The sequence below is a fragment of the Cervus elaphus genome, chromosome 20, assembly GCF_910594005.1.
Source record: "Cervus elaphus chromosome 20, mCerEla1.1, whole genome shotgun sequence".
Classification (NCBI taxonomy): Eukaryota; Metazoa; Chordata; class Mammalia; order Artiodactyla; family Cervidae; genus Cervus; species Cervus elaphus.
Window position 1 is genome coordinate 42,350,538 of NC_057834.1, and position 27,462 is coordinate 42,377,999.

Below are 27,462 nucleotides of genomic sequence, written 5' to 3' on the forward strand. Positions count from 1 at the left end.
CCCACGCCCGCCCGCTACACCGCCGCCGTCTGCTCTAAGCCGAGAGCCCCTGCCCCTTTATCCAGAAAATTTTACTTCCCTTTCAGCTTCCTTAGCTTCGCAAACGCTGCCTCTTAGGTCCGCTTCCCAAGGTTTGGCCCCTCCTCCCACCCGTAAGCTCCTCCCCTGGTCCTCTCCGCCTCCCAGGCTTCCAAATCTCTCCTCCCGCCCCCTTCTCTATTTCTGAACAGGCATGTTTCAGGCAGCTCACCCGACTCCTTAGATTACTATGGGATCCGTAGGGTCCTGAGCGTCGGCGTAGCAAGAAAGCATAGCCCACGAAGGGCTTGAATTCAGAAGAAAACTCGAGATCTGCTGAGGAATTTATTTTATTTTTTTTAATCCTGGTGGTGCGAGGGAGGAAGAGAAGGTTGTGAGGCCCGGTCGAACGCGCGGCAGCGCGAAGGCCCCCTCAGGCGGCGCCGAGGGCAGCCCCGCAGCCGGGGCCTGGTGCAGCCGCCGCGGCCGCTGTCAGGGAAGCGCAGGCGGCCAATGGAACCCGGGAGCGGCCGCTGCTGCTGAGGCGGCGGTGTCGGCAACCCGACCCCGACCGCCCGCACCCCCTCCGCCGGGGTCCCCCGGAGGTAAGCGACTCCTACCCCGTGAGTGCCCCTTGCCCTGTGTGTGAAGGGGTCCCTCTCCCACCCTGTCCAGCACAGCCTCCCCCGCCCCCACACCGGGGTTCGACTACAAAACTGTCCTCCCGGTGGCAGCTGCACCCCGGGTTCCTTCTCCACCCTTTCTTCCCGAGCCTGGGGTCCTCCTCTGCTTTTTGGCTTCCTCTTCTGTTTAGCTCCTCCCTCTGCCGGGGATTCCCCCCTCCCTCACGCTTATCCCTGTTGCCTCCGTCCCGAATTATCTTCTCTTAAGTCGTCAAGCCTTTCCACATCACGATGTCTTTTATAGGGTCCATCCTTGTTTGTCTTTCCTCATTGTCTGTGCCTCAGCCTCTTTTCCCACGGCCTCCGCCTGTATCCCTTTTCCTGTTTTGCCCCTTAACTCCGATGTCTCTGCATCCCCAGCCCTTGGTTCCCGATCCTCTGTGGCCGTCTCTTCCTCTGCTGCTTCTGATTCCATTACCTCACTGCCACCCACCCACCCAGCTCCTGGCTTCCAAGAACTATCTATTCCTTCTCCTTAAGGGATCTCAGGCACTCACCATCATTCCCAAAGTACTGTTTACATTCTGCTTTGACCTTAATCCTTTCTTCTCTAGAGTACTTTAATGATTCCTGTAACTTTCTTTAGCTTTTCTCGACCCTTCCTCAGATCTCCCAACCTCTGGAGGTTTGTTCCTGTAGAAGAGAGATCTGACAGTGCTCCTTCCCATTCAGGATTTCCAGCTTTGACACCTCCCTCGAGTTTCAGGGGTTTTGCTGATCCTTGTGATACTGTTTTCCCTGTGGTCCTTATGTGTTCTCTGTCACTCTACCTTTACATACCACTTATTTCAGGATCAACTAAACCTTGAGCTAAGAAGATGTGTTGGGAGGAGGGGGAGCCTCAGCTGTCACAGGCTTTTCTCTGAACAGAGGGTGTTTCAGAAGGATGGAGCAAGTTTGAAGCAGTTCCTATCAGATTACACTTTGCTGGAGGAATGAACAGGCCTGCGTGGAAACTGAATGAGGTTGTGAGAAATTTTGTTTTGGATAATTTAATTTTAGGCTTGTCTTAGGGGGATCACAGAATATAGTGTCTTCCCACCCCTAAGAGGAATCGGTTTACTCTCTGTGGCTTTACTAGAATGGTTTTGGTTGATTCCGTAAGAGCTTAGGCCTGGAGTGGAATTGGTCAGGGGGTAACTGGGAAAAGGAACATGAGCCAATGGAAAAAGCTTGTATATTGAGAATCGGGACTCCTGGGTTCAGGATGTGACTTCTTCTCTTGACCTTTAGCCTGACTTTTTTTGGGAAAATAGTCCACTCTATAGGCATAGGTACAGTAATAGGCACTATGTGGGGGGAAAAATTTGACCTCATTATTTGTTTACAAAACACTGGGTTCCTCAGACACAAAGTATTTATTAGTAGTGATTCAGTTGTTCTGAGAATTTTCCTTCATTCTGGTCTCTCTGTTGAACTTTCTAGTCTCCAACCATGGGAGTAAGTCAGTTTGAAAGGCAAGCTCCAGGCCTGATTCTTTCATCTGCCTTGATTTGGTTCCCCACTGCTTTAAGTTGCTGACCAGCTTTGCTGTTCCTCTTGTACTTGAGCCATAACTCCAGATTCTATAGGCGTAAAGTACGTTTGTGGAAAATCCTTTGAGGAAACTGGCTAGAAAAGAACACTTGGAGTGAGTTGGGACTTAGGAAGCTAGGAACTTAGCAACTAGGAAGCTAGTTGCTCACCTGTATGCCATGTCTCTCTCTTGGCCTCCAGTAGTGAAAAGGACACGTGAAGTTCCCTTCATCTTCCTACTCTAAGCCTGTTTGAAAGTAATCATGCTGCCTTGTCCCGGTTCCCCCTTTGTCTGCCTCCTCATTAGCCAGCCAGTGTCCGATCTCATAATTCCCCTTTTTAGGAGCAGCTTTGCTCCTTGGGAGCACCCCTAAAGAGAAGTCATATTCCTTCTAGTTTCTCTGCTTCCTTCTCAGAGCTGGGTCCACACTACGTGAGAACACATTTGCTGAACACTATCCAAAGCAGCAAATTGAGATTGTCTAATTTGGGGAAGAAGCTTGAGAGGGACCTTTCAGTAAGTGGCATGAGACCGGAGAGAGCCTAGTTCAAGTGCATTTGGAGCTTCTGGTGGGGAGGAACAGTTCAGAGAGAAGTGAGTGTACAGGTTGCTTTCTTTGCCATCTGTTTGTTTCAGCAGGGGCTCCCAGAGCTGGCTTGGGCTGTCTGGCTGGTATCTGCTTATACCAGCTCTAGAGCTCTGAACAGATTTCTGCACCTCAATCAATATTGACTTAACTTCCCTGAGACCACTGCTCTCCCTACCCTATCCCCTGATGCCACTCTGCCTTGGGGCCTTGGGTAAGCATTTACCTGGTTCCTGGTAGGGCTTGAGCCTGTTTGAAGGCTTGGTTCTGTGTTTCTACAAGGGAAAGGTTGTACTCAAACTCCATTTTTACCATTGAGGTTAAGAGGGAAGGATGAGCTAAGACCTCCTTAAAGAAAGGTTTGAGTTAGACTTTGAGACATGAGGAGGGAGTCCTCAGGAGCAGAACAGGCAGCTTAGGATGATTAGGAGTCCCTTTTGAAGAGCAGCTTCTTTTTAAAAAATTATTATTAAAGACATATGTGCATTTGTTAACAAATCCAATGGTACTTAAAGGATTTATGATGAAAATCAATAGTCCCTTTCCCTTCATCCCTACTCCTAGAGATAACCTCTTAGTTATTTTAGTGTTTCCCTCTGATAGTTATTGCCAGAGCTTTAGATAAAATTTTTGTTCCTCTGTTTTTTGGTTTATTAATCATTACAAAAGAAGACTGTTTTAGAAGATTCATACCTCTTCTTGTTTATATGTTGTTTTTGTTTCTACTGGAAGCCTGAGTACCTTTAAAGGACATTTGAACCTTCTTTCCGTTAACTTTTTTAAAAAATTATTTATTTTTAATTAGAGGATAATTGCTTTACAATGTTGTGTTGGTTTCTGCCATACATCAGTGTGAATCAGCCATAGGTATACATATGTCCTCTCCCTCCCACCTCCCACCCTATCCATTAACTTTTAATAGCCTCTCTTAACTACCTACCTTGTAGGATGAAGATATTGGCTCCACTACTCTTTTTTCCGGTTCACATGATCCATCTCTCCATCTCAAAGGGATCTTTCTTTTTTTTTTTCCAGAGGGATCTTTTAAAAGGCAATGGAAAATTGAGCTCACCTTTCTGTTTGGAGGTAGAGCAATAAATAAGATGGTCTCTTAAGGGTCATTCTATGAAAATACAGGAACATATTAAAAACATGAGGATTGATCTGAAGCAGTCATGTTTATCTAGTTCGTGGAAAAAGATTTCAAGAAGGCGATGGTGATTAACTATGTGAGGAAATTGATTTGGGGCTCTTTACATCTTGTCCTAGCAGAGACCAATCCACCAAGTCGTTTCATGGAGGCCAGTGGAGAGTTGTTTGTCTAGAATCTTTTGAGGTGATGAGAAGCAAGAAGCCAGGTTAAGTGATAGCATTCCCTACCCCCAAAATCTGCAGACTTTGATGCTTAGTCACAGAAGACATGCACATGTCCCTCTCTGGCCTCCTTCACTGCTGTTCTCTGCTCTGCCCAGAAGAACCCTCTGATGCTCACCTGAGGAGTCCCTTCTTTGCCCAGACATAAGGTGTGGAGCCAGTTGGTTGTCAACATTCCCTGTCCCCCTCCCACACACACCCCTTTCCGAGAAACTAGCTGCTAGTCTGGGTCATGGCAGACCTCTTCAGTTCCCTTCTAGCCTCACCGGAAGGCACTTTAGGCTCCCAGTGTGAAATGTGGAGCCTCAGTTGTCTGTGTCCTTGAGAGCCATAGGAGTCTTTTGATAGTAAAGGTTTGGATTTTCTTCTCTGGGGTTTTTCTTGTTCTCTGACTTAAAAGGGGAAAGGTGGTGAATACAGAAACTGTTTCTTCCTTTTTTGCTTTCTAGTCCTTTCACTCTCTTTAGAATAGTTACTTATCAAAGCTATATTTTCTTTGTATTTCAGAATGAATTAACTGATGTTAAAGACCATATCTGGAGTTAGGTTTTGAGAAATCCATTTCTTTTTTCTTATTGCCTAAATTGCCAAAACAACCTACATTTCCTTCAGCTGCTGCTTCTCCCCATGACTTGCTTCAGAGGCAGGCAGTTCCTGAGACTCAGGAGGGCCAGGAGGGAGACCAGGCTCCAGTCTGGTGGTTTCCAGTGGCAGAGCTGCCCTTTCCAGGAGAGGAGTTTGCTTTTCCTCCTCCTCTTGACATTATCTGTTCCCTGGGGAGTAAAGGCTGTCAAGTGGGGGACCTGTTCTGTTCAGTGGGCAAGTCCCCTAAATACTGTGATGTGGGATTTCTAGCTCAACCCTGGGATAAAAGAAATGATGGCCTCCTTGGCTTCCTCCCTGGTGCCAGTAGTAATCCCACTTGTGACCGTTTCCAGATCGTCTGCATTTCCTAGTAGAATCTGAAATGCTGTATGTGGGAGAATGTCTGAACTTCTTTTCCCTTGAAAGTTTTGAAAAGTGGTCTTTTAGAAACTTTTGGTGTCTTGAAAATCTCTGGAGTAGAGGAAAAGAGAATCATGTGCCAAGCATAGAGAGATTGAAAAAAAAAGAGTTGGTTATATAGAGTGATTTGAGTCTGTTGTGTGAGTGTCTAAGCAGACCTAAAGGGTAGTAGTGGTCCCAGTTGAATTTGAGGAATTTGAGAACCCTCTGGTGCAGTGTGCTACAGAGTTGCAGCAGGTACTGACTAACACTTCCCTCTTATTATTCCTGTGCAACCCACAGTTGCCAGTAGAGACAGATCCGCATGGGCAGAGGCAGCCATGCTGGTTCTACTGCTCAGAGGTCACTGCCTCATTTGGGAAAGAGCATAGTGAAAGAGTTGCCACTTTCTTGCCAGTTCCAGTCTCAGACTGCATCAGAGAAATTTAATTGGGGGATGAACTTCTTGCTTGACAGAATTAGTAGAAAAATAAACTGAAGTCGCCTTTTTTTTTCTTTTTAATACTCCTTGAGAACTTAAGAGTTCTCTATCCATCTTCCTGCACAATGTTAGTGGTTGACTGCTGGGGGAGAGCAAGCTGGACTATATATGTTGGGCAGATGAAGGTAACCTTGAGTCTTAACATTTCAGAGGTTCAAGAGGCACTGAAAGAATAGCAGTGGAAACTTGGGCTTTGCAGAGTGACTAGAGAATCTGTATCTTGAGCCTCCTTCCACTTACTTGGGTTCACTAGGGTCAAACCCCACTTATCAGGTTCATTGATGTCACTATCAGTTGGAAATTACCTGCCTTCCAGCTCCACAACTGCTTCTGCCTTCCTCTTGCTCATGCTCTTGACTGTGACGTAGCCTCACGCTATTTGTATTTTTGTGACGAGGCCTCTTGAGTCCTTTGCTACCTACAGCCAGACTCTGGAGCTGCGTCAATCTGACATTAGTATAGTGTGCCTCTCCCAGTCCTTGCTTTGAGATTTCCTCCTGTTCTGCACTGATTCTCCTGATCTGGATTTGGTGAGTCTCTGAAGAATCATTCTAGGAAGGCAGTGGCTTTTATCAACAGTGTCCTCTCACTGACTTTCCTTCTGATCCCTCCAGAGAGGGATCCTTGGTCGTATGTTTTCTTCTCCTTTGGACATTCTGGACACGTGGCCTCCAGCCTGATACCTTTTTGTCTTCTCACAGCCCCTCCAGTTCTTGGAGTGTGTGTATGAGAATGGGGGAAACTAGAGTTGGGATAGGAGAGGATTCACATAAATGTTTTGGAAGAGTCTTGAGTAACAAGTATTAAATAAGTCACTCCCCTTATAAACAACATAGGTATGTGCACGTGAATTGTTTATTAACCTTTTAGGTGATAAGGATTTAACTAGCATTTGTAGCGGAGAAGGCAATGGCACCCCACTCCAGTACTCTTGCCTAGAAAATCCCATGCGTGGAGGAGCCTGGTAGGCTGCAGTCCATGGGGTCGCTAAGAGTCAGACAGGACTGAGCAACTTCACTTTCACTTTTCACTTTCATGCATTGGAGAAGGAAATGGCAACCCACTCCAGTGTTCTTGCCTGGAGAATCCCAGGGATGGGGGAGCGTGGTGGGCTGCCATCTATGGGGTCGCACAGAGTCAGATACGACTGAAGTGACTTAGCAGCAGCAGCAGCATTTGTAGAGTACTACTGTGTGCCTATACTAGACTTCCTTGTAGTTCAAACAGTAAAGAATCTGCCTGCAAGGCAGGAGACCAGGGTTTGATCCCTGGGTTGGGAAGTTCCTCTGAGGAAGGGAATGGCAAACCACTCCACTATTCTTGCCTGGAGAATTCCATGGACGGAGAAAGCTGGTGGGCTACAGTCCATAGAGTCGCAAAGAGTCGGACACGAATGAGACACACACACACACACACACACACACACACACACACACACACACACACACACACACACACACACACACACACACACACACACACACACACACACACACACACACACTGTGTGCCAGGGACAGACACGTTAGTTCCTTTTACACACGTAAAGTTACTCATTCTGTTAATACACAGTAACATTAAGAAATAGACACGTTTCCTCCCATTTTACCGTTGAGGAAACAAACTCAGAAGATAGGTGGTTTGCACAAGTTTACACACGTACTGGCAGAGCCAGGATTGTGAATCTCAGCCTGTTTGACTCCACGTTCAGGAGTTTTTCCACCATCCTTCAGCTGCCACAGCACTGGAGGAAGGGAGCACGATGTCATGTGCTCAGGTAAGCAGAGAGATGGCCCACCTCAGCAGGGTTGACGATGGTTGTTTCTGAGCTATTTTCTTCACGGTAAAGCCTGGTGTGGTGTTTGCTGGCCATTATTTTTTGGGTGCTTTGAGTCTAAAAGGGAAAGTAAGAAAAGTATCTGTAACTGGAAAAACACATAAAGATTTTAGCGCTAAATAAAGGTGAGATGTTCAGGACCTGTGTATGGAGTGTTATATGAGGAAGAAAATAACAGTTTAAAGAGGCAAAAATAAAGGTTACTGGCAAGGCATTTGAGGGAGATATGGGAAGAGCATGGAGGGAGAAAAGCATTTGAAGAGTTGGGGACAAGAGAATTAAGACCAGAACTGCTTCCCAGTCTATCTGAAGAATTTGTAAACCTATATAAACGTAACATACATAAAGCAACATTTTGCAAATACAAGTTAAGAACAGAGGCTAAGCTGAGTAACTGAGCCCAGAAGGAGTGAAGAGTAATGTAGGGGTGGGAGGTGGAAGGAGGGAGTCAGGGTAAGCTTCCTGGGAGGGGGTGACTTTTCATCTGAGTTTGAATGAGTCCCAGAAGACATACAGAGAGGGGATGCCTGGGAAGGTTTCCTGGCGAGGGCCAGACCTGAGGTCGGCACCACTAATGGTGTGTGTATGTGTGTCTCCCTTTCTCTTCCTTTCTCCCTCCTTCCTTCTCCAGCTTGGAAGCTCAGAGTCTGGCTGTGGCCATGGGAGACACGGTAGTGGAGCCTGCCCCCCTGAAGCCAACTTCCGAGCCCACTCCTGGCCCACCAGGGAATAATGGGGGCTCCTTGCTAAGTGTCATCACGGAGGGGGTCGGGGAGCTCTCGGTGATTGACCCTGAGGTGGCCCAGAAGGCCTGCCAAGAGGTGCTGGAGAAAGTCAAGCTCTTGCATGGAGGCGTGGCCATCTCTAGCAGAGGCACCCCACTGGAGCTGGTCAATGGGGATGGTGTGGACAGCGAGATCCGTTGCCTGGACGACCCACCTGCCCAGATAAGGGAGGAGGAAGATGAGATGGGGGCCACAGTGGCCTCAGGCACAGCCAAGGGAGCAAGAAAGCGGCGGCAGAACAACTCGGCCAAACAGTCTTGGCTGCTGAGGCTGTTTGAGTCAAAACTGTTTGACATCTCTATGGCCATTTCATACCTGTATAACTCCAAGGAGCCTGGGGTGCAGGCCTACATCGGCAACCGGCTCTTCTGCTTTCGTAATGAGGATGTGGACTTCTATCTGCCCCAGTTGCTTAACATGTACATTCACATGGATGAGGACGTGGGTGATGCCATCAAGCCCTACATAGTCCACCGCTGCCGCCAGAGCATTAACTTTTCCCTCCAGTGTGCTCTGTTGCTGGGGGCCTACTCTTCAGACATGCACATTTCCACTCAGCGACACTCCCGTGGGACCAAGCTGCGGAAGCTGATCCTTTCAGATGAGCTGAAGCCCGCTCACCGAAAGAGGGAGCTGCCCTCCTTGAGCCCAGCCCCCGATACAGGGCTGTCTCCCTCTAAAAGGACTCACCAGCGCTCTAAGTCAGATGCCACCGCCAGCATAAGTCTCAGCAGCAACCTGAAACGAACAGCCAGCAACCCTAAAGTGGAGAATGAGGATGAGGTAAAATTCCCGGGCGGGACGGAGGGGCAAGCCAGGTGGCTTGGAGACAGGATGTCTGGTTCAGGGTTACTCTGTCCGTTTCACTCCTTCCCTGTGTTTCATTTCACCAGTTAAAGATGGAATGTTAGAATGGAAAAAGACCTTAGGATTCATGTATTCCAGCTGCCTCATTTTACAGAGAACTCAGAGACCCAGGGAGATAAAGTGACTTGCCTCAGGTCGTATAGCTTAATAGCAAGGCTGATACTCCTGACTGTCCTGTGGGTTTTCACTAAATTGCACTGCCATCCTCTTACTTCCTGAGAACTGTGGCAGAGACCCTCACCAGCCTGACTTGAACCCTGGGATATCTACCAGGACCTCTCAGAGCAGCAACCATGGCGGGGAGGAAGAGGGGTTCTGTGTGTGAATTCTGTGTGTTCTGGGGGAGGGGAGATGATAAGTAGAACCTCAGCTTCATTCTCCTGCCCACTGCTCTTCATAATCCCTCTCCCTCACTCCCTGGAGATCCTGCTCCTTGTTGACATAAGGGTAAGGTTCATTCCCTATCACTGAGGCATCTGCAGAATGCCTTCCCACCTCCCTTTCCTTGGGGGAAGGGCTGTCTTGCTTGTCTCTTTCCCATGTCATTTGGGAGAAGCACAGAAAGAAGAGGGAAGCAGTCCTGATACAGAGTAAATCTTGGGCACACCCAGTGTCTAGTCAAGGGCCTGAAGCCTAAGAAGAGAAAGCAGCAGTGGGGTGTCCCATTTAGGATAGGGTGGGGGTGAGATAAGCCATCAGTTGGTCATATTGTTGTTCAGTCTCTTAAGTCGTGTCCGACTCTTGGCGACCCCATGGATGCAGCACTCCAGGCTTCATACACACCAGTTATTCCACATCTGGACAGAGAGCAGGGAAACTTGCCCAGTGAATAGCCAAGTATTAGTGACTTACCTAATGTCCCAGCCAGAAAATGGTCCCCTGGTCCCCACCCCACCCCTGACTCCCCACCAGCCAGGCTCCCATCTGGCTGCCAGCCTAGCCTTAGGGAAGAAGGAAGAAAAGACCAAGGAATTTGCACTTGCTGGAGAATGTGTATAGCCACCGTGCTGGCATCTGCCTCTCTGGGGCCCACAACCCACCCACATTTTTGATACAATGAGACTTCTTTCAAGTAAAGAGGTCAGAGTGACTAGGGCAGGGAAAGGCAGGAGGGAAAGAGAGTACAGAGCCTGGTCTGTCTGCAAATTTGGTATTTTATTATGATAATAGTGAAACTAAAGGAGCTAACATTTATTGAGCACTTAGTACGTGCCAAGCATCAAGTCAAATATTTTACATTTAATCCTCACAACAACCTTAAGAGACAGGTATTATTTTACCACTGAGGAAACAGGTTAGATGATTTGGCTCAAGTTTCTCAACCAGTGTCTGTCACACCCAGCCTCAGCTGTCAGAGTCCATACGGGGAAGAACAGCCTAGGCCTTAGCCATGAAGGTTTCCACGCCCATGCACAGGCAGGGCCCAGCTGTTCTCAGAACCAGAATGGACCATTTTCATTTCCGGTTGAGCTTGGCAGGAAGCCCAGGGTCATGAAGGGAGGCTGTTGCAGAGCAAGAAGAATCATCCAGAGCTGGTGGGACTAAGGTCGTGAAGGGTTTGGGAGCTCCTCTGGGGGTCAAGCCTGTAGTGATAGGAGTGTGAGCAGCTGTAAGTGAATCCCGTGGTGCCTGGTGTCAGGCGCCACTTGGCTTTACTCCACGGGCGTTTTGTAGTACTCATCTTAGGACCGGAAAAACTGAGGCCTCGAGCTTTTTGTACTGTGTTGATCCTTAGTCCCTCTTGCAGCTCACTCCTGCCTAGGATGGGATTTGGGGTGATGCTGAGACACAGGTATTCTGTGAATGCTTAAATCCTCTAGATTGGCTTCTCCAGCTGCCATTCTTCCCAACCTGGCTCCTTTTTCTTGGGTCAGTAGATCCAGGGACGAAAGGAGACACCACTCCCAGGTTATATGGTGCTAGCAGAGAGAGACACCAGAATCCACTGTGGCTCCCCAGGAGATGTGAGAGAGTCACCAGGAGTCTAAGCATTGAAGTCTTCAGCACAGAGGTCTCTCCAAACCCCTGTGACTTTTCGGAGATACATCTTTCAAGGCCTTTGTCTCCCAAGTATTGGCTTGCTTTCTTCTAATCCTCCATCTCCCCTGTCATGCAACATTAATTCACTCAGCCTATAGTTCTTGAGCTTGTTCACTGCAGAGCCCTGTGCTGGAGGCAGTGGGGGATGTAGAATAAAATGCTGTCCTTTCCTCCAGGAACTTACAAGGTAATAGGGAGATCCCATTATCTAGGAAGTTGTTTGGTTTGTAACTCTTCAATTTTATATCCTGAAACTTAACTGAATTTATTAGTTCTAGCAGTTTTCTGGTGGAGTTTGTGACGCTCCTGAAATGTTGATTCCTGCATGTGAGGAGGAAGTATACAGCTCACTAAAACAAAGCACATAATTATCTAAGGTCTGAACAGAGACTCTCAAAGGAGAAACACCTTGCTCGCCCTCTCTGGCTTTCCCCATGGGTTCTGAGTTTAATACTGTGCTTCCACCACCAGCAGGGAACCTCTGGAGGGTGAAGGGAGGCCTCCAAGAAGAATCTCAGGTGCTTGTGCAGTCTCTTCCTGCCTAGGGTCTCCCAGCAGAGTTCTTCTCTGCCCACATCTCACAGAGGGTTCTATTTTTTAATGAGGAATCCTTTACACTCTCCCCTACAATTAAAGGGCTCTAGCACTGATTTCTCCCATCTCCTACTATTCCTCCTCCCACTCCCCCACCCCAGCCCAACCCTTCAGAGCAGTTTTTCTCAACTTAGGGAACTCTTAAGTTGTTCAGGTAGTTTTCCTTTCCAGTTGTAACCACATGGCAATTATTTTGGCCTAGGGTGGGGGCTCAAGGAGCAGTGATTTAGATCGTACCCCCACCCCACATGATTCCCAACTTAATGTAGATCAGCCTTGTCTTCTCAGGGCTATAACCTTTGTACAGAGAAATGTGCATATCACACTGGAAGCCCAGGAAGCCTTCCAGCCCAATAGACTGTGATGTCAGCTTCTTGGCCTCAAGCTTCTCTCCTTAGAGCTGACTCAGTTTGAGTGACTCAAGTCTCCAGAGGAGGAGAGAGGAGCAGTTCATGATGTATCTCCCTGCCCCCAAGGCTGTTAATGAGTCAGACAGGACTGTCCTGTCTGTAGAAGCAGCTGGAGTGGGGCTTGTGGAACCCATATCCTGCCTACTATTCCTTCCCCACCCAGCTCCTGGGTAGAGATTGAGCTAGCAGGTCATCATCAACTTGAGCACCCTTGCTGCCTTGGTGCTCCCTCCCACCACCTCTCCCCCCCAAATAGAAGAGCTGTGGCCTTGGGAGAGTGTTCAGCTTGACTTCTCCCTCAAAGTGCCACTCTCCCCAGATTCTTTAAAGAAAGACCCGACAAGAGGGCCTCCAGCTGGAATAGAACGTAAACCGTGGAATCGAATTAAGTAGATGCTTGAAATTCTGATTGCAGAGTAGCTCAGTGACCACTGCCCTCCTGCGTTGGGAGCTGCTTCGACTTTGTCTCTCGAGTCCAGGACCTCCCTTCCTGTGCACTGTGTACGCATGTTGCCCGTTCTCCCTGTCCTGGGAGACCTTGGACAGAAGCCAGGGTGGGCCGGTGCACGAGTGCCGCAGAGCCGCTCAGTGACGCTCAGCACCAGTCCTTGTCCCTGTTTTGCTCACAGACACTAGTAAGACATAGGAACGGGGTGAGTTTTAGCTAACTCCCCTGAACTGGGTGGGACTAGGAGCCGCTGTGGAGCAGCCAGCCACTCCGCTTTCTCAGATGGATTCAGTTGGGACCTGGCTTCTCAACTTACATCCAAAAATTGTAGTTTATTGAGTGTCACATGAGACACCCTGATCGGAAGCCTACAGAAGTGTGGTAGGTAAGGGAGTTACTCGTCCTTAACTCCCGGTAGCACCTAGCGCAGATGTTTCATGCTCCTGGGTCCCTGCTAGCCCTCACCACACGATTCAGGAGTGGGATTGGGTTTCCCAGGGTGATAATGAGGCTGATTAGAGAGGAGATGTACCTGACACTAAAAGGTTAGCTCTTCTGCTTCCTCCTTGATGTCTCCAAGAAGCTGGAGGAACATGGGATTTCTGGTACGGGGGCCATGCAGCTTGTTAAATTCAGTCTCAATGGTGGTCTCCATGGAGAAGAGGTTGGTTGAGAGCATGTGAATGAATAAAGAGGAATCAGGAAAGCTTTGCAGCACTGAGGTACCTGCCTCCCTCAGGGATCCAGCTGTAGGATTTTTTCCTAGAAGGAAGACTTGTGCAGGCAAGAACAGAAGGGCAGGAAATGAAAAGCAGAGGCCACTACCTCTTCAGCCCTTCTGACCTCAAGGTCTACCCTAGCCTTCTAGCATCTTCCACAATGTCAAGAATCTGGGCAAGTGGCATTTGTGGGCTGACTTTCTTTCATTAAAGCAGAAAGGTAGAGCTACATAAGAGAAACAGTTATGATCCAGGTTGGAGCTAAATTCTTTGCCTTTGTCTCTCTCCCTTCCCTCCCTGCCCCCTTCTTCTCCCCTTGCCCTCCGGCCCTTTCCCAGGAGCTCTCCTCCAGCACCGAGAGTATTGATAATTCATTCAGTTCCGTAAGTGGGGCCAGGCTGGGACTGGGTGGCAGGCTCCCCCATGGCCGCATTTCCTCTCCGTCCCCAGGTCTCCTGAGTCCTCAGGTCAAGGCTGGATTTAAAAGTTGCCATTTCTTCCTGGGACTTCAGCCCCTCACTCCCAGGCCTCCGAGACCTGGAGGAGCCCCTGCTCTTCATTGCCAGTGCTCTGAGCCCAGGCTGAGGAGGCTCTGTTGATCCTTCTCCCAGGACAGCTGGGATGCAGTGCAACTCAGCCCCCAGCTCCTGGTTCTCCAGAGCAAACAGCTGGGAGAGAGGTAGAATTTACCCCTGGATTGAAGCCAAGAACTGCTTGGCAGAAACCCCCAGGATCCTGTTTCTCCCACCCAGCACCCTTTCCCTGTGGCTTCTGCCGTCAGACCATCAAATGCTTGTTCAGTGTCTTCCAAATGCCAGGCCCCATGTTGGGTGAGCTGACTGGAAAAGCAAACAGGATTTGGCCTGAAGGAAAGTTGTATGTCCCCACAGCCAGTGTCCTTTTTAACTTCACATTTCTTCCAGGTCCGAGTTCTTCCCTTTCCCAGCTCCCTGCCCGGTATGTTTCTTAACCCTCATTCTCCTTTCTTGTTCCCCCTGAACTAACCCCTGACCCTCCGGTCCCACAGGGTCTCGGACCTTGTTGCTGGGCAGAGACGTGAGAGGAAATGCTGGACCCTCTGGGAGTTTGGATGATTCTTTTACATTTTACTTTTGATTTGTCTTCCCAATCAGTTTTCTCTGTTCTGTGCTGATCCCCTTTTGAGTCATGACTCCTCTCTCCTCACATGTGGCAGCGCCTCTCTCTATGAGGCCTGGGGTCATATTTCCAACATGCTGACGTAACTTAGGGGCTCCCAGCCCAAAGGCTGAATTGAGGATGGGAAGGAATTGTGTTGTTTCTAATCTGAAATAACTATGAATTGGTTGGGGTGGAGGGTCTTTGGGAACATGACCGTTTGCCACCTGAGTGGATGGATTAGGGGATCAGGATGAATGAAGGAGTGAGTCTCCAGATTTCCTCTTCCTTTCTCTCTCTCTCTCTCTGAAGCCCCTAGGATATTTCCAGGGACCAGAGGTCTAGTTCTGTTGTCTTCCTGTCTTTATCTTGTTTTCAACCCTGCCTCCCAAAGCATTCCTGACTGATTCAGACACCCCGGTCTTCATTACTGTGTGGGGCCCTGGGCCAGCCCCCTGTGGGTAGAGCCTGAGAGCTGAGCTGTCCCTCGGAACCCTGGCTCTGAGCACACGCAGAGGTGGGCCTGGTACTGCCCGGCTTTCCAAAGAAGCTCTTTATGGCAATGTGAGGGAGTGAGGGTAGAAATTCTCACTCGGGAAACTGAGCATGACATACAAAGAGGGAGAGAAGCCTGGTGAGTGGGATATTCCTGTTTCTGTTTGAGGAAGAGGTATTGTTCTTGCCTAGCTGAGGAGAGATGGGCCGGGGAGCTGGGTGGCCATCTTGATAAAATGCCCCTTAAGGTGGAAGGACTTAGGCTGGCAATGGAGCCCTTCTCCATGTCTAGCTGAGCCCATCTCTTTCCCCATCCCTGCCTGACTCCCAACACTGACTTTGCCCTTTCTGAGAATGAAGTACCCAGCGTGAGCAGCCAAGCCCACAGGAGGGAGCGAATGTGGGTAGCCTAGTCCCTGAGAGGTGGGGGAAGAGGATCCAAGGAGGAATCACTGAAAAAGACCGGCCTTCAGGGCCGGCACCAGGGCCCGAAAGGAACTGTCTTCTCCACCCACCTCCACACACCTCCCAACCTCCATCTGCTTTTTCTCTCCCCGTTGATTGTTCCCTCATTAGTGCAAAGTCTGCTCATCCTGCCTCATACCCTGCATGTGCACTGACCCTCGGTGAGAGATTGTGGGGTGGACAGGTGGAATGCCGTGGAAGCAGCAAAAGTCACTTAAATGGACTGAATCCTCCTTTGAAAGGGGAGGTACTGATTCACAGCTCCCCTCTGGAGCTCTGTGGACCTGGTGGAGACCCAGCCTAGGGATCCTGGTGGGGAGAGGGATGGCCTCGTTCCTGAGATGGGTGAAGCGCTTCGGTGTGAGCAGCATTTCCGCCTGGGCCTCTGGCTGACCTCTCTGGATGTCACCCTCCCATCCGTCTGGGAGCCTTGGGACAGTTCCTCGGGAACTCAAGTCCAGGAGCAGTGGGGTGCACCGAGTGACCCGGAGTCACATACCCCCTTCCCGTCAAGAAGCAGCCTGTGAGGGAGGGCAGTACTGGCTTTTCTGCCTGTTCCCAGTTCAGGTTGATAGCCATGGGTGGGATCTCCTGACAGGGCCGGAAGGTATCCCTTCCCTGGAGTACTGGAGACACTGGGACCCCTGGCCTGCGGGGCTAGTCGTGACTAAGTGGGAGGACCACTTTTTTCTATGGTTTCTTCACCATCTTTTACTTCACCCCACCCCCCTGTAGCCCGTCAGACTGGCTCCTGAGCGAGAATTCATCAAGTCCCTGATGGCGATTGGCAAGCGGCTGGCCACGCTCCCCACCAAGGAGCAGAAGACACAGCGGCTGATCTCAGAGCTCTCCCTGCTCAACCACAAGCTCCCCGCCCGAGTCTGGCTGCCCACTGCCGGCTTTGACCACCACGTGGTCCGCGTGCCCCACACCCAGGCTGTCGTCCTCAACTCTAAGGACAAGGTAGGTGGGCTCTGGCCTCAACCAGACCTCTCATCTGACTCTCCTCCCATGCTTGTGTACGGGCCCAGGGAAGCCCCCCGACACCCTGAACTCCTCCATAGCTCATGTACACCTGTCAGCCTTGACTTCACCTCTGCTCTGCTGTGATTCTGAGGGCCCGCCTGTCCCTGTTCTTGGGCTTTCTTTTTCTGGACCAAAGCAGCCTAACGTGTTCAGCTTGCCTCCTGCTCTTGTCTCAGAGGAGAGCTGCTCTCCTCACCTCCTCTAGTCCTTCTGGGAGCTCTTCTCCAGCCCTTCCATAACTCTTGGGCTTTCCAGGTACAGCAACAATAAAAGTAGAGAAATGTTTGTTTCTAAGACCTTTTCTGATCACAGTGGGCAGGGAGAAGGAGAGAAAGGTGCCCAGGTCACATTGGAGAGAATTAGCTAAAGCAGTATACTGGTTGAAATGAGTATTAATGGTTCAGATGTTTGTTTGTTTGTTTTTTCCAGAAGACGTATTGAAGATTAGAATCCTGTTTGACACAGTGCCCAGCTTTTTCCTAGTCTTTCTGTTTTGAGGACAAGCCCACAGAGGCATTCAGGCCTCTCTGATGGGTGGTAATTGATAGTTTGGGGTGGTTTTGGTCAGGTGCACCCTCTATACATTTTGAAGCTCAGCTGAACATTTGTTAGACCTATATACTCTCAGCTAGATTCTTACATATGTATTCATAGGATCAGTTCCTGCCCTAAGTAGGGCATTCCTGGTGTCTGGGTTCTGATGGAGGCGGGCTGGCGCAGGGGTGGGTAGCAGGACAAACTGTGTTACCAGGGTTGAGTTTTGGGGGGAACAGTGGTGGAGGTATATTACAAATACTGTTTTCACTATCCCCCCAGGCTCCCTACCTGATCTATGTGGAAGTCCTCGAATGTGAAAACTTCGACACCACTAGTGTCCCTGCCCGGATCCCCGAGAACCGAATTCGGAGCACCCGGTCTGTAGAGAACCTGCCCGAATGCGGCATCACCCATGAGCAGCGGGCAGGCAGCTTCAGCACTGTGCCCAACTATGACAATGATGACGAGGCCTGGTCGGTGGATGACATAGGCGAGCTGCAGGTGGAGGTGAGGGAGCTCCAAGGAAGTAGTACTGGGCATAGGACCTGTTCGCCAGGCGCTTTCATTGTATTTGAGACAACACAACACTCTCTGAGGCAGGCTGGAGCAAATGCCCAAATGAGTGGGTTAGTTAGTGACAGGGGTGAGAGGGGAAGCACTGAACAGGTCTAGTCTGGAATAGATTCAGGTGGAGCTTGTTTTCCTGCAAGAAGAATTTAGGCTTAACGTAAGGAAGAACTTCTAAGCCCAGGGGAGAGTGGAAAATTTAATCAAAATGTATATTGAACACCTGCTATATAAAGCAAAGAAGAATAAGTCATATGTTTGTTCATTCAAGCAATATTTATGGAGGGCCTTCTTTTTGCCCACTCTGAGTGTTGTGTGCTAGTAAACAAGGCTTGGCCCCTGCCTGCAAGGAGTTTGTGACCTAATAGGAGAGAGAACAAAGCCAGTCAGCAGGGAGATGTAGTGTGGTGTGATCCAGGTTGTGCTGGAGAGAATTCGGTGTCAGGGGAGCATTTGCAGGTGGGCGTGGTGCTTATTCCAGACTTGGGGTTGGACACACCCCAGATGATTTTCTGGAGGAAGTAATATCTCAGCTGAGGCCTGGAGGTAGGTAGGAATTAGCTGGACAGAGTATTCCAGGCAGAGGGGACAGCTCATGCAGAGACCAGAAGACACAAGGGAGCTTGGTCCATTTTAAGAATAGAAAGAAATTTTGTGTGGCTCTGAGGTGTGGTCGTGAGATGAAGAGTGGTAAAGAATGAGGCTGGAGAGGCCAAAATGGGCCAGACAGAAGAAGGATCCTGTAAGTGCAGAAAGAAACTGGGACTTCGTTCTGGGGTTGTAGAGATCCAGAACAGGATTCTGTTAGAGCTATGACCCAATCACATTCCACTTTGTGAAAAGGCAGACTTGAGCTGGCAGTCCAACTGGAGAGACCAGATGCAGACATTTAAGAGAAAAAAAACAAAAAATCTATGTATAAGGTAAACAACAAAGCACTGTGCAGTAATGGCGAATGGGGTTAAGGAGAAATGCACTGGTACAAAGGAAGGAGAAAAGACGGGACTTGATATGGGCCTTGGCGTCTGTTATTTTATAGTTAGAGAGAGATGAGGAGATAAGATTGAATGGCTTAGGGCTTCCCTGATGGCTCTGTGCTAAAAAAAATCCACCTGCCAGTGCAGGAGACACAGGTTCAATCCCTGGCCAGGGAAGGTCCCACACGATGCGAAGCAACTAAGCCCATGTTCCACGACCATTGAACCTGTTCTCTAGAGCCCAGGAGCCACAGCAAGAGAAGCCACCGCAGTAAGAAGCCCAAGCACCGCAGCTGGAGAGCAGCCTCTGCTCGCAGCAACAAGAGGAAGCCTGCACAGCAACAGAGACCCAGCACAACCCAAAGAAATAAAAGATCGGATGGCTTAGTTTAAAGAAATACTCAGAGGAACCCAGCCTGGAGAGGGTCTGTTCTGGACCCTAAGATTGCATTCCTGGCCTTGGGGAGCTCTCAGCATAAAGCTGAAAGTTCAGCTTTCTGTGATGGTCCTGGCAGTGGTTTGCAAACTCGAATGCATTGGAAGTCTTCTGGAGGCTTTGTTAGGAATTCATTATTCCAGATCCCATTCCCAGTCATTTAAATTCAGGTTGATGGTGGCCTGGGATCTGTGTTTTAGCAGCATTCCAGGTCATTCTGATGCAGCTATAGTTGACACATTGAAAAACACTGCTAGAGGGTCTGGGGGCGGGGTGGGGAACCTAAATAGTGTGGGGTCCAGAAAATGCATGACCTGGGGAGGCTTCTTGGAGCAGAGTTTGAAAAGGAGGACTGGTCATGCTGTGGAGAGTGCAGCATGAAGGGTGATCTGAAGAGAAGGTGGAAGAGGCGCCCCTGTGCTCAGCGCTTCTGACCGGCAGTGCCCTGCTCTCCCCAGCTCCCTGAAGTGCACACCAACAGCTGTGACAACATCTCCCAGTTCTCCGTGGACAGCATCACCAGCCAGGAAAGCAAGGAGCCTGTGTTCATTGCAGCAGGGGACATCCGGTATGGCCAGACCGTGTGGCCCCTCCTCTTTCACCCCTCTCTTAGGCGCCACCTGTCTCTGTTCCCTTCCTTTTTGTCAGCCTGTAGCTTCCCTCTTCTCCCTCCTTACTCTGTCCTTGTCCTGATGCCACCAAACTAGAGGGAGTGAAGATGTGGGCTGGGAAGTTACTGGGCTACTACAGAAAGTAAATTTTAAAAGGACTCCAAAGGAATGAAAGCACCAGAGGAAGGTCTGAGCGTTTCCCAGAGTGGGTCTAGGAAGACAGAGGACACGCGTGTCAGACACATTGCTCAGAGAAGGAGGAGATGGTGTGGGAAATGCAGATACTGGAGCTGTGTCTGTTCTGATGCAGAATCTTGGTAGGAAAATGGCGAGGGGCTGCTAATCTGCATTAGCATGATTACAAACCACCAGGTGAGCAGAGAGGTATCAGTGGTGTGTTTCCTTCCATGAGTCTCTCTCAGCCCAGGTTTCTATCTCTGTGTGCCCAGAGTCAAGGAAACAGTGCAGGAAATGCCGGCATAGACAGGGAGACAGGAGGATCTGGGGTAACTCCTCCAAGCAAATGATACAGTTTCTTCCTGCTAGACGGCGCCTTTCGGAGCAGCTGGCTCACACCCCCACAGCCTTCAAACGAGACCCAGAAGACCCTTCTGCAGTTGCTCTCAAAGAGCCCTGGCAGGAGAAAGTGCGGTGAGTTGGGTGGGGATTCACCTTCCATATTCTGTCAGTCTCCTCTGAAAAATCCATCAGGCCTTAGGCAGTCTGAGTCCTTACCTTGAGGGGGGTTTGATATGAATTTTTTATAGAAATTGTGTGTCTGTCCTCAACCTGGCATCACCCCCTGCTCTTTTTTTTTTTTTTTTTTTTTAATATTTTTTATTTTATTTATCTTTGGCTGTGCTGGGTACTCATTGCTGCACACGGGCTTTCTCTGGTTGCAGAGAGCAGGGGCCACTCTAGTTGTGGTGCGCGGGCTTCTCATTGCAGTGCCTTCTCTTGTGGAACACAGGCTTTAGGGTGTGTGGGGTTCAGTAGTTGCTGCACATGGGCTCAGCAGTTGTGACATGGGGCTTAGTTGCAAGATCCCACATGGGATCTTCCTGGACCAGGAACCAAACTGATGTCCAATGCATTGCAAGGCAGATTCTTAACCACTGGACCACCAGGGAAGCCTGGCATCACCCTTGACACTTTTTGCTTCTCTTCACAGGCGCATTAGAGAGGGTTCCCCTTATGGCCATCTCCCCAATTGGCGGCTCCTGTCAGTCATTGTCAAGTGTGGGGATGACCTTCGGCAGGAGCTGTTGGCCTTCCAGGTGTTAAAGCAACTGCAGGTAAGACAAGGGAGGGAGAAAGAAAGGAAACTCAGCCCATCTGTAGCCCACCTGAGGTGATCACACAGGTCCTTCTGCAGGGAACTCTGCTGGGGACCAACTTCCTGCCTAGGCCAAAGTTGGATTTTCGTTGAACTAAGCCGGTGCTTCTCCCCAGAAGTGAAGTCCCAGGAGCAGCTCCACAGCGATCTCTTGTGGCCCTTTTGTGACTGACACCTGTTCTGATCACAGATCAAAAAACTCCCAACTGATTTGTAGCAAGTGATTTTTGCGGTGGGCTGAGATGTCAATCCCTGACCCCCCAGGGTGGTTGCCTACAAGCAAATTCACCTGTTTAGTCAGTTGTTGATATAAGTATTTTCATTTTCTGGAGAAGGTTTCTCTGAACCTAAATCTCTTGGTCTTTTTCCCAGTTTTTTGAACTTGGATTAATAGCTCCCACTTGCCCTGCCTGGGATGTGACAGTTAGGTCTCCTCTCCTCTCCCTCTTTTGAACTTCTCTCTATAAGATGCCTTTTCCTACATGCCACCCTGTGTCTTGTCAGACCCTGGATTTCCTTTCAAAACTTCCTGGTCCTCAGTGGGATTACAGGGTTTTACTTACTTGATGGCCTAGAATCCAAGGCCACCAAGGATGGGAACTGTCTGAGGTTGGGAACAGAAGGGATTTTAGCCTCCTCCTCTCATTTAGAGTCTTAATGCCACTGTGTGTTTCCTCACAGTCCATTTGGGAACAGGAGCGAGTACCCCTGTGGATCAAGCCATATAAGATTCTTGTGATTTCGGCCGACAGTGGCATGATTGAACCAGTGGTCAACGCTGTATCCATACACCAGGTGAAGAAGCAGTCTCAGCTCTCCCTGCTCGATTACTTCCTACAGGAACATGGCAGTTACACCACTGAGGCATTCCTCAGTGCCCAGCGCAATTTTGTGCAGAGTTGTGCTGGCTACTGCTTGGTCTGCTACCTGCTACAGGTCAAGGACAGGTAGGTGAATTCCTGTCCCTCATCCTTAGCTTTTCTCCAGGGTTGCCTCTGTTTCCTCATTTATTCATCACCACCTTCCACTGCCAAGATGTAAAGATGAAACAAACAACATATTATAGGCGGAGACAGATGTATTCCTGTTCTGTTAAGGCAAGGAGGCAGACTGACAAGTACCAGGGCAAGGGGCAAAGAAGTGAAGTATTTATGGGAGGAGCAAGGGTCTGAGCATGCAGTCTTGAAAGACAAAGGAGAATGAGGACAGAGAAAACTGTGGATGGAAAGGAAGGATGTTCCAGGCAGAGGAAACAATTCGAGGTCATTTAAGCATGGGCCACACTGCATGGCACGTAGTAGCGGTAATGTCAGCTAAGTTGAGGCTGGATTAGTAGGGCCTTCATGAGGCTCAGGGGGTTTATTCTGCAGGCAGAGGAAATACCGTGAGCTGGTCTGTGTTGAGTGAGTGTGCCCTGTGGCACTGTGGGCAAGGGTGGATCAATGGACCTTCAGCTGTCAAACAAGAGGTGATGAGGCCTGGTGTGAGGGCAGTGGTAGAGACTAAGAGCAGAAAGGAGCAGATGAATGTGAAAGACATGGTGAACACAAAGTTGAAACTCCCAGCTCTGAATTCTCCTCGTTCCAGCATATGATTTCCGAAACTCAAGTATCTGTTGTTTTGCCTAGAGCTGCCATTTCTGCCAGTATCATGTGACCTTTAGGAAGCTCATCTTTGCACATAGGTGAACAACATACCATACAAAGGTTATTACACCCTCGAGGCCCTGTTTTTTAAGACTGTCTCCAGACAGTGACTCGGGCTCAGTGCTCGGAATGCACCTGTGAGTTGTGCCTCTTAGTGGGCTTAGGGCAGCTGCCTGGGAAAGCACTAGGTCAGTGGCCTGTGCTTCCAGGGTCCCCGGTGGTATGGCAGCACATTAAGGTTCACCGACAGAGCCGCTTGTGTGTGTGTGTGTGTTGATTAGTCGTGTCCAACTCTTTGCAACCCCATGGACTGTAGCTCACCAGGCTCCTCTCTATGGAATTCTCCAGGCAAGACTACTAGAGTGAGTTGCCATTCCCTTCTCTAGGGGATCTTCCCAATCCAGGGATTGAACCCAGGTCTCCCACATTGCAGGCAGATTCTTTACCATCCGAGTCACAGGGATATATGTACACAGACACACATATATATTCTTTATCAGACTCTTTTCCATTATAAGTTAATACAAGATATTGAATATACTTCCCTGTGCTATACAATAAATTTTTGTTTATATCAGTAGTGTGTATCTGTTAATCCCATACTCCTAATTTATCCTCCCTCTTCCCCTTTGGTAACTGTAAGTTTATTTACTGTGTCTGTGAGTCTGTTTCTGTTTTGTAAATAAGTTCACTTATTACTCCACCTAGACGTGATATCGTATAATATTTATCTTTTTGTCTGACTGACTTCACTTAATGTGATGATTTCTAGGTCCATGCATGTTGCTGCTAATGGCATTATTTCATTCCTTTTTTATGGCTGAGTAAAGCTTGGTTGCAAGCTTTAGACTGTCCCTCAAGAGTCAGGATTTGGAATCCAGGGCCCAGAGAGCCTAGAGCCTGAGCCCCTGCGTTGAGTAAGTGGGGGCAGGGAAGCAGGTGATACTCAGGCCTCTGGGCTATTCTTTAGGAAACTAATATATTTGAAAGATGAAAGTCCATCCTTTAAAAGTAGAGGAAGAGACGGGCAGCTGGTAAACCTTTCATAATAACTCAAAAAAGAATAGATGTAGTTAAGTCCTGAATGGACTCATCCACTGGAGAGAAGCGTCAGCAGTGAAGGGGGCCCCGAACTGGAAGCAGCTGAAGGTCCCCTTAAGTGCTTCAGAATGAGGCCCCTGCAGCAGTGCAGCTGGAGTTCGCTCCAGTGGTTAAGGAGAGAAGAGGAACTGCCCTTCATTCACTGGCTTGGGACCTGGGACAAGTCGGTCATTTCTTCTCTCAGCTTGTTTCCTCACCTGTAAAATGAGAGGCTGGACTAGGACACCTGGGGCTTTCTGGTTCTCAAGATTAAGTGTTGCTGAATTTGTTACGCTTCCCCAGAGGGGTAAGGACTCAGGTGGGACTGGGTTCTCCTCTGTCCCTCTTCTTTAGGCCAGTGAAACCAACCCCAGAGAAGGTGGCCTCAGACTGTGAGCTCTTAGCCTAACAAAGCCTCTTTTGACTCTGAGGAGGTCCCTTATGGGCCAGGCCTCACATGCTTAGCATGTTAATTGTTCCCCTCCGACTGGCCATTCCTGTGGGAATCACAAAGACCTGGGATTTCTCTCTCTCTCTTCTTCATGGAGAAGGAAATGGCAACCCACTCCAGTGTTCTTGCCTGGAGAATCCCAGGGATGGGGGAGCCTGATGGGCTGCCGTCTATGGGGTCGCACAGAGTCGGACACGACTGACATGACTTAGCAGCTTCTTCATGCAGCTAGCCTGTAGGAATTGCCTCCTGGGAATTTTTTTACATAAATGGTTTTACCAAACAGTTAAAGCTGACTCTTTGAAGCCCACACACTATTTTACATTTAAACTCCACTCAGCCTGGGATTGCTGTTCCCTTCCAATGGGGTTTCTGATTTGCAGTGGGCCAATGGGAATTACAAACAAAACACAGGTAATTAGGTTGTAACTGGCTGCCTCCCACTAAGCCAAGTGCTTGGCCTCTGTGACAGCTGGACAGAGTGCAGAGGCTGTCTCTTGTAGCTTCCCAGTTCTCTACCCGATTGGGATTGGGTGCTTAGAAGCGCGATTATTGGGAAATGGGGATAATCTTAAAGCTATTTTATTAAGTTGTTAATGATAGCAAGTCAGACCCCATTGCCTTTGTTAGCAGTGTACTTTTCTAATTTCCTTTCTTCCTACTGCCAGCTTTGGGTTCTAGGGGTTGGACCCAGAGTTCTAGGCAAAGTGGCAGGGCCCTTGCCTGGTGTCACGTGGCCAGTGTGTTGCAGCTTAAGCTCCCACCTCAATCGGACTTACTACTGTCTCTTCCTCTCATCTGCCCTCTCCTCAGACACAATGGAAACATCCTGTTGGACGCAGAAGGCCACATCATCCACATCGACTTTGGCTTCATCCTATCCAGCTCACCCCGAAACCTGGGCTTTGAGACATCAGCCTTTAAGCTGACCACAGAGTTTGTGGACGTGAGTCAGGAAGGAGAGGTGCCTCACTGTGGTGTCATGGGAGGGGGAGCTGGTAGTCTCCCCGCAAGTGGGAACAAACAGATCAGAAATGGGAATAAGTCAGGGTGAGGTTGGATGTCCTGGGAGGCTTCCTGCCTGATAAGAGGTGGGCAAGTAACACAGTTCAGCACGTTTACCTAAGGGAGGAAGTTGTGAGCTCCCTTGCACACACAACTCTCTCCTCGCAGGTGATGGGCGGCCTGGATGGCGACATGTTCAACTATTACAAGATGTTGATGCTGCAGGGGCTGATCGCTGCTCGGAAACACATGGATAAGGTGGTGCAGATCGTAGAGATCATGCAGCAAGGTGGGCTGGGGAGAAGCCTATGTTTGGGGATAGGGTGGGACCTGTAGTGCTTCAGAATTCCTGCTATGTTGGGGCCCTGGGGCGTGGAGCCTCCAGAGTTGAGTCCACCTCAAGACTGGGGGTGGGGTTCCCAACTCTGATCCAGTGCCCTGCTCCTCCTTCCACATACTCCTCCCGATTCCTGACCGCTAGCCCTGGAGGGCGGGAGGGCCGAAGCAACAGAAACTACCTCCTGTGTGCACTAAGGGGGAAAAAAAAGGAGTCCCATCTCCTGCCTCCTGGTCTCTTCCTGTCTCCCCATCCTTTGTCCAGCTCTGAGTTTGTCTCCTTCCATTGCTTGGCTCTTCAGCAACTCAGGTGTTTTCAAAAGTCACCACCTTGCTCCCCGATGGCCCTATCCTCAGACCCCTTCCCTGGGCCATACTCACCCCTTCTGCTCAGAGCCAAGCCGTGTTCTTCTGTCCTCTTTATCTGCTCTCACTGCTGTTTCCTCACGGCCTTGCCATCTATAGTCTTTTGTCCAGGATCCCTCCTCTCCCATCTTCTCTGGGCCCTCATCCCCATTTCCTCCTCAGGGCTTTGGTGTCCACCCAGTCTAAGCTGCCAGTCTCCTCCTCCCCATCCCTGCTCCCACCCCACAGGTTGTCGCCGTTGCTCAGGAGCATCCCCGTCTGGCCCCGTGATGACGGTGGCCCAGGTCATCTGTGAGTGTCAGACGTAGCATAGGCAGAGGCCTGCAACCAGATAAGTGCCCAGCTCAGGGCCCACTCCCCAGACTCTTCCCAGCCTTCCCTCTGGGTCCTAAGACTGCTCCCTCCACCCTTCCCTGGAGGAGATGCGGTGCTGACCCCCTGCCCTCCTCTGCCCCTGTGCCCTTACCTAGAGGCACTTAGGTATGTGGGATGAAAAGGGGCTCAAAACAGGGCCTCCCGCCAATTCTCCCTTCTCTGCCCAAGCAGACCTGCATCCACACTGTCAGGGATCTCTTGAGGTGGGAGGGCAGGGGCACCAGGCAGCCTGGCTCTCTACTGTTACACTGCCCCTCCCTCCTTTCCGTTTGTGACCCAGTTCCTCGCTGCTGCCCCCAGGTTCTCAGCTTCCTTGCTTCCATGGCTCCAGCACCATCCGCAACCTCAAGGAGAGGTTCCACATGAGCATGACTGAGGAGCAGCTCCAGCTGCTGGTGGAGCAGATGGTGGACGGCAGCATGCGGTCTATCACCACCAAACTCTATGACGGCTTCCAGTACCTCACCAACGGCATCATGTGACACCCTCCTCCTCAGGCCCCAGCGCGATGGGGGGTTCAGGGGACCCTCCCTGGGAAGGCCCTTGGAGAAACCCTAAGCCAGGAAGCCCCACCCACCCAGCCATCCACCAAGGGAAATGGAAGGCAAGAAATACAAAGGATCATGTGGTAACCGTAGAACTTGCCAGGGCAGGTGGGGAGAGCCAGCTGTGGGGCCCAGGCTGACTGGGGCTCCCTTGCCGCCACCCCAGCTGTGTCAGTATTACCACCTGATGGACTCCAGGACTCACTGCCCTCCAGAGAACAGAAGTGATAAATGTGGGGGGCGCTGGGGCCTCGCTTCTCCTCACCAGGGTCCGAGAGGTTCTTTCCACAGGCCATCCTCTTCATGTATTCTGGGTCCCAGGAAGGAGAAGAGAGTAGGTTCTTGGTACTTAGGACTTAATCCTGTGGTTGGCCTTTGGCCATGCTGCTGCCTGACTGCCCCCTCCCAGGGACTGAGCCCTAGCCCGAGTTCCCCTGGGTAGGTGGGCTTTGGCATAGGGTCCTGCACTTGCTGAGGTCCCCCATCCCAGAAGTGAGGAAGGGGGTGATCACGGCCCCTCCAGTCTGAGGGTACTGGCCTAGCCTCGGGGAATTCCTTGCCCTGATCCCTTCCCCACACCCAGGGAGATAGCTCTCAATTTTTTAATTTTTGTTTGAAATAAAGTCCTTAGTTAGCCATCTGTGTCATTTCTGAGATGTATTTTTTTCAGGGGTGGGGAGTGAACATGCCTGTGCAGGTTACAAAAGG

The 27,462-nt window shown here is 49.9% G+C and overlaps 1 protein-coding gene across 4 annotated transcripts; it reads left to right on the forward strand.

Moving 5' to 3' along the window:
* Nucleotides 1-228: 228 nt before the first annotated feature.
* On the forward strand, nt 229-27,394 carry PI4KB (phosphatidylinositol 4-kinase beta). Of its 4 annotated transcripts, none has more exons than XM_043876146.1 (13): nt 229-623; nt 1,494-1,666; nt 8,132-9,068; nt 13,702-13,746; nt 16,196-16,423; nt 17,303-17,530; nt 19,462-19,571; nt 20,161-20,265; nt 20,786-20,909; nt 21,632-21,897; nt 24,941-25,073; nt 25,301-25,421; nt 26,510-27,394. In XM_043876146.1, the coding sequence occupies exons 2-13, from the start codon at nt 1,662-1,664 to the stop codon at nt 26,689-26,691; spliced, it is 2,484 nt and encodes an 827-aa protein (XP_043732081.1). In that variant the 5' UTR covers nt 229-623; nt 1,494-1,661; the 3' UTR covers nt 26,692-27,394. The 4 variants fall into 4 exon arrangements, with proteins under 4 accessions (XP_043732081.1, XP_043732082.1, XP_043732084.1 ...); XM_043876147.1 differs by having other exon boundaries at nt 1,572-1,666; XM_043876149.1 differs by lacking the exon at nt 13,702-13,746 and having other exon boundaries at nt 231-623.
* The last annotated feature ends 68 nt before the right edge of the window (nt 27,395-27,462 follow it).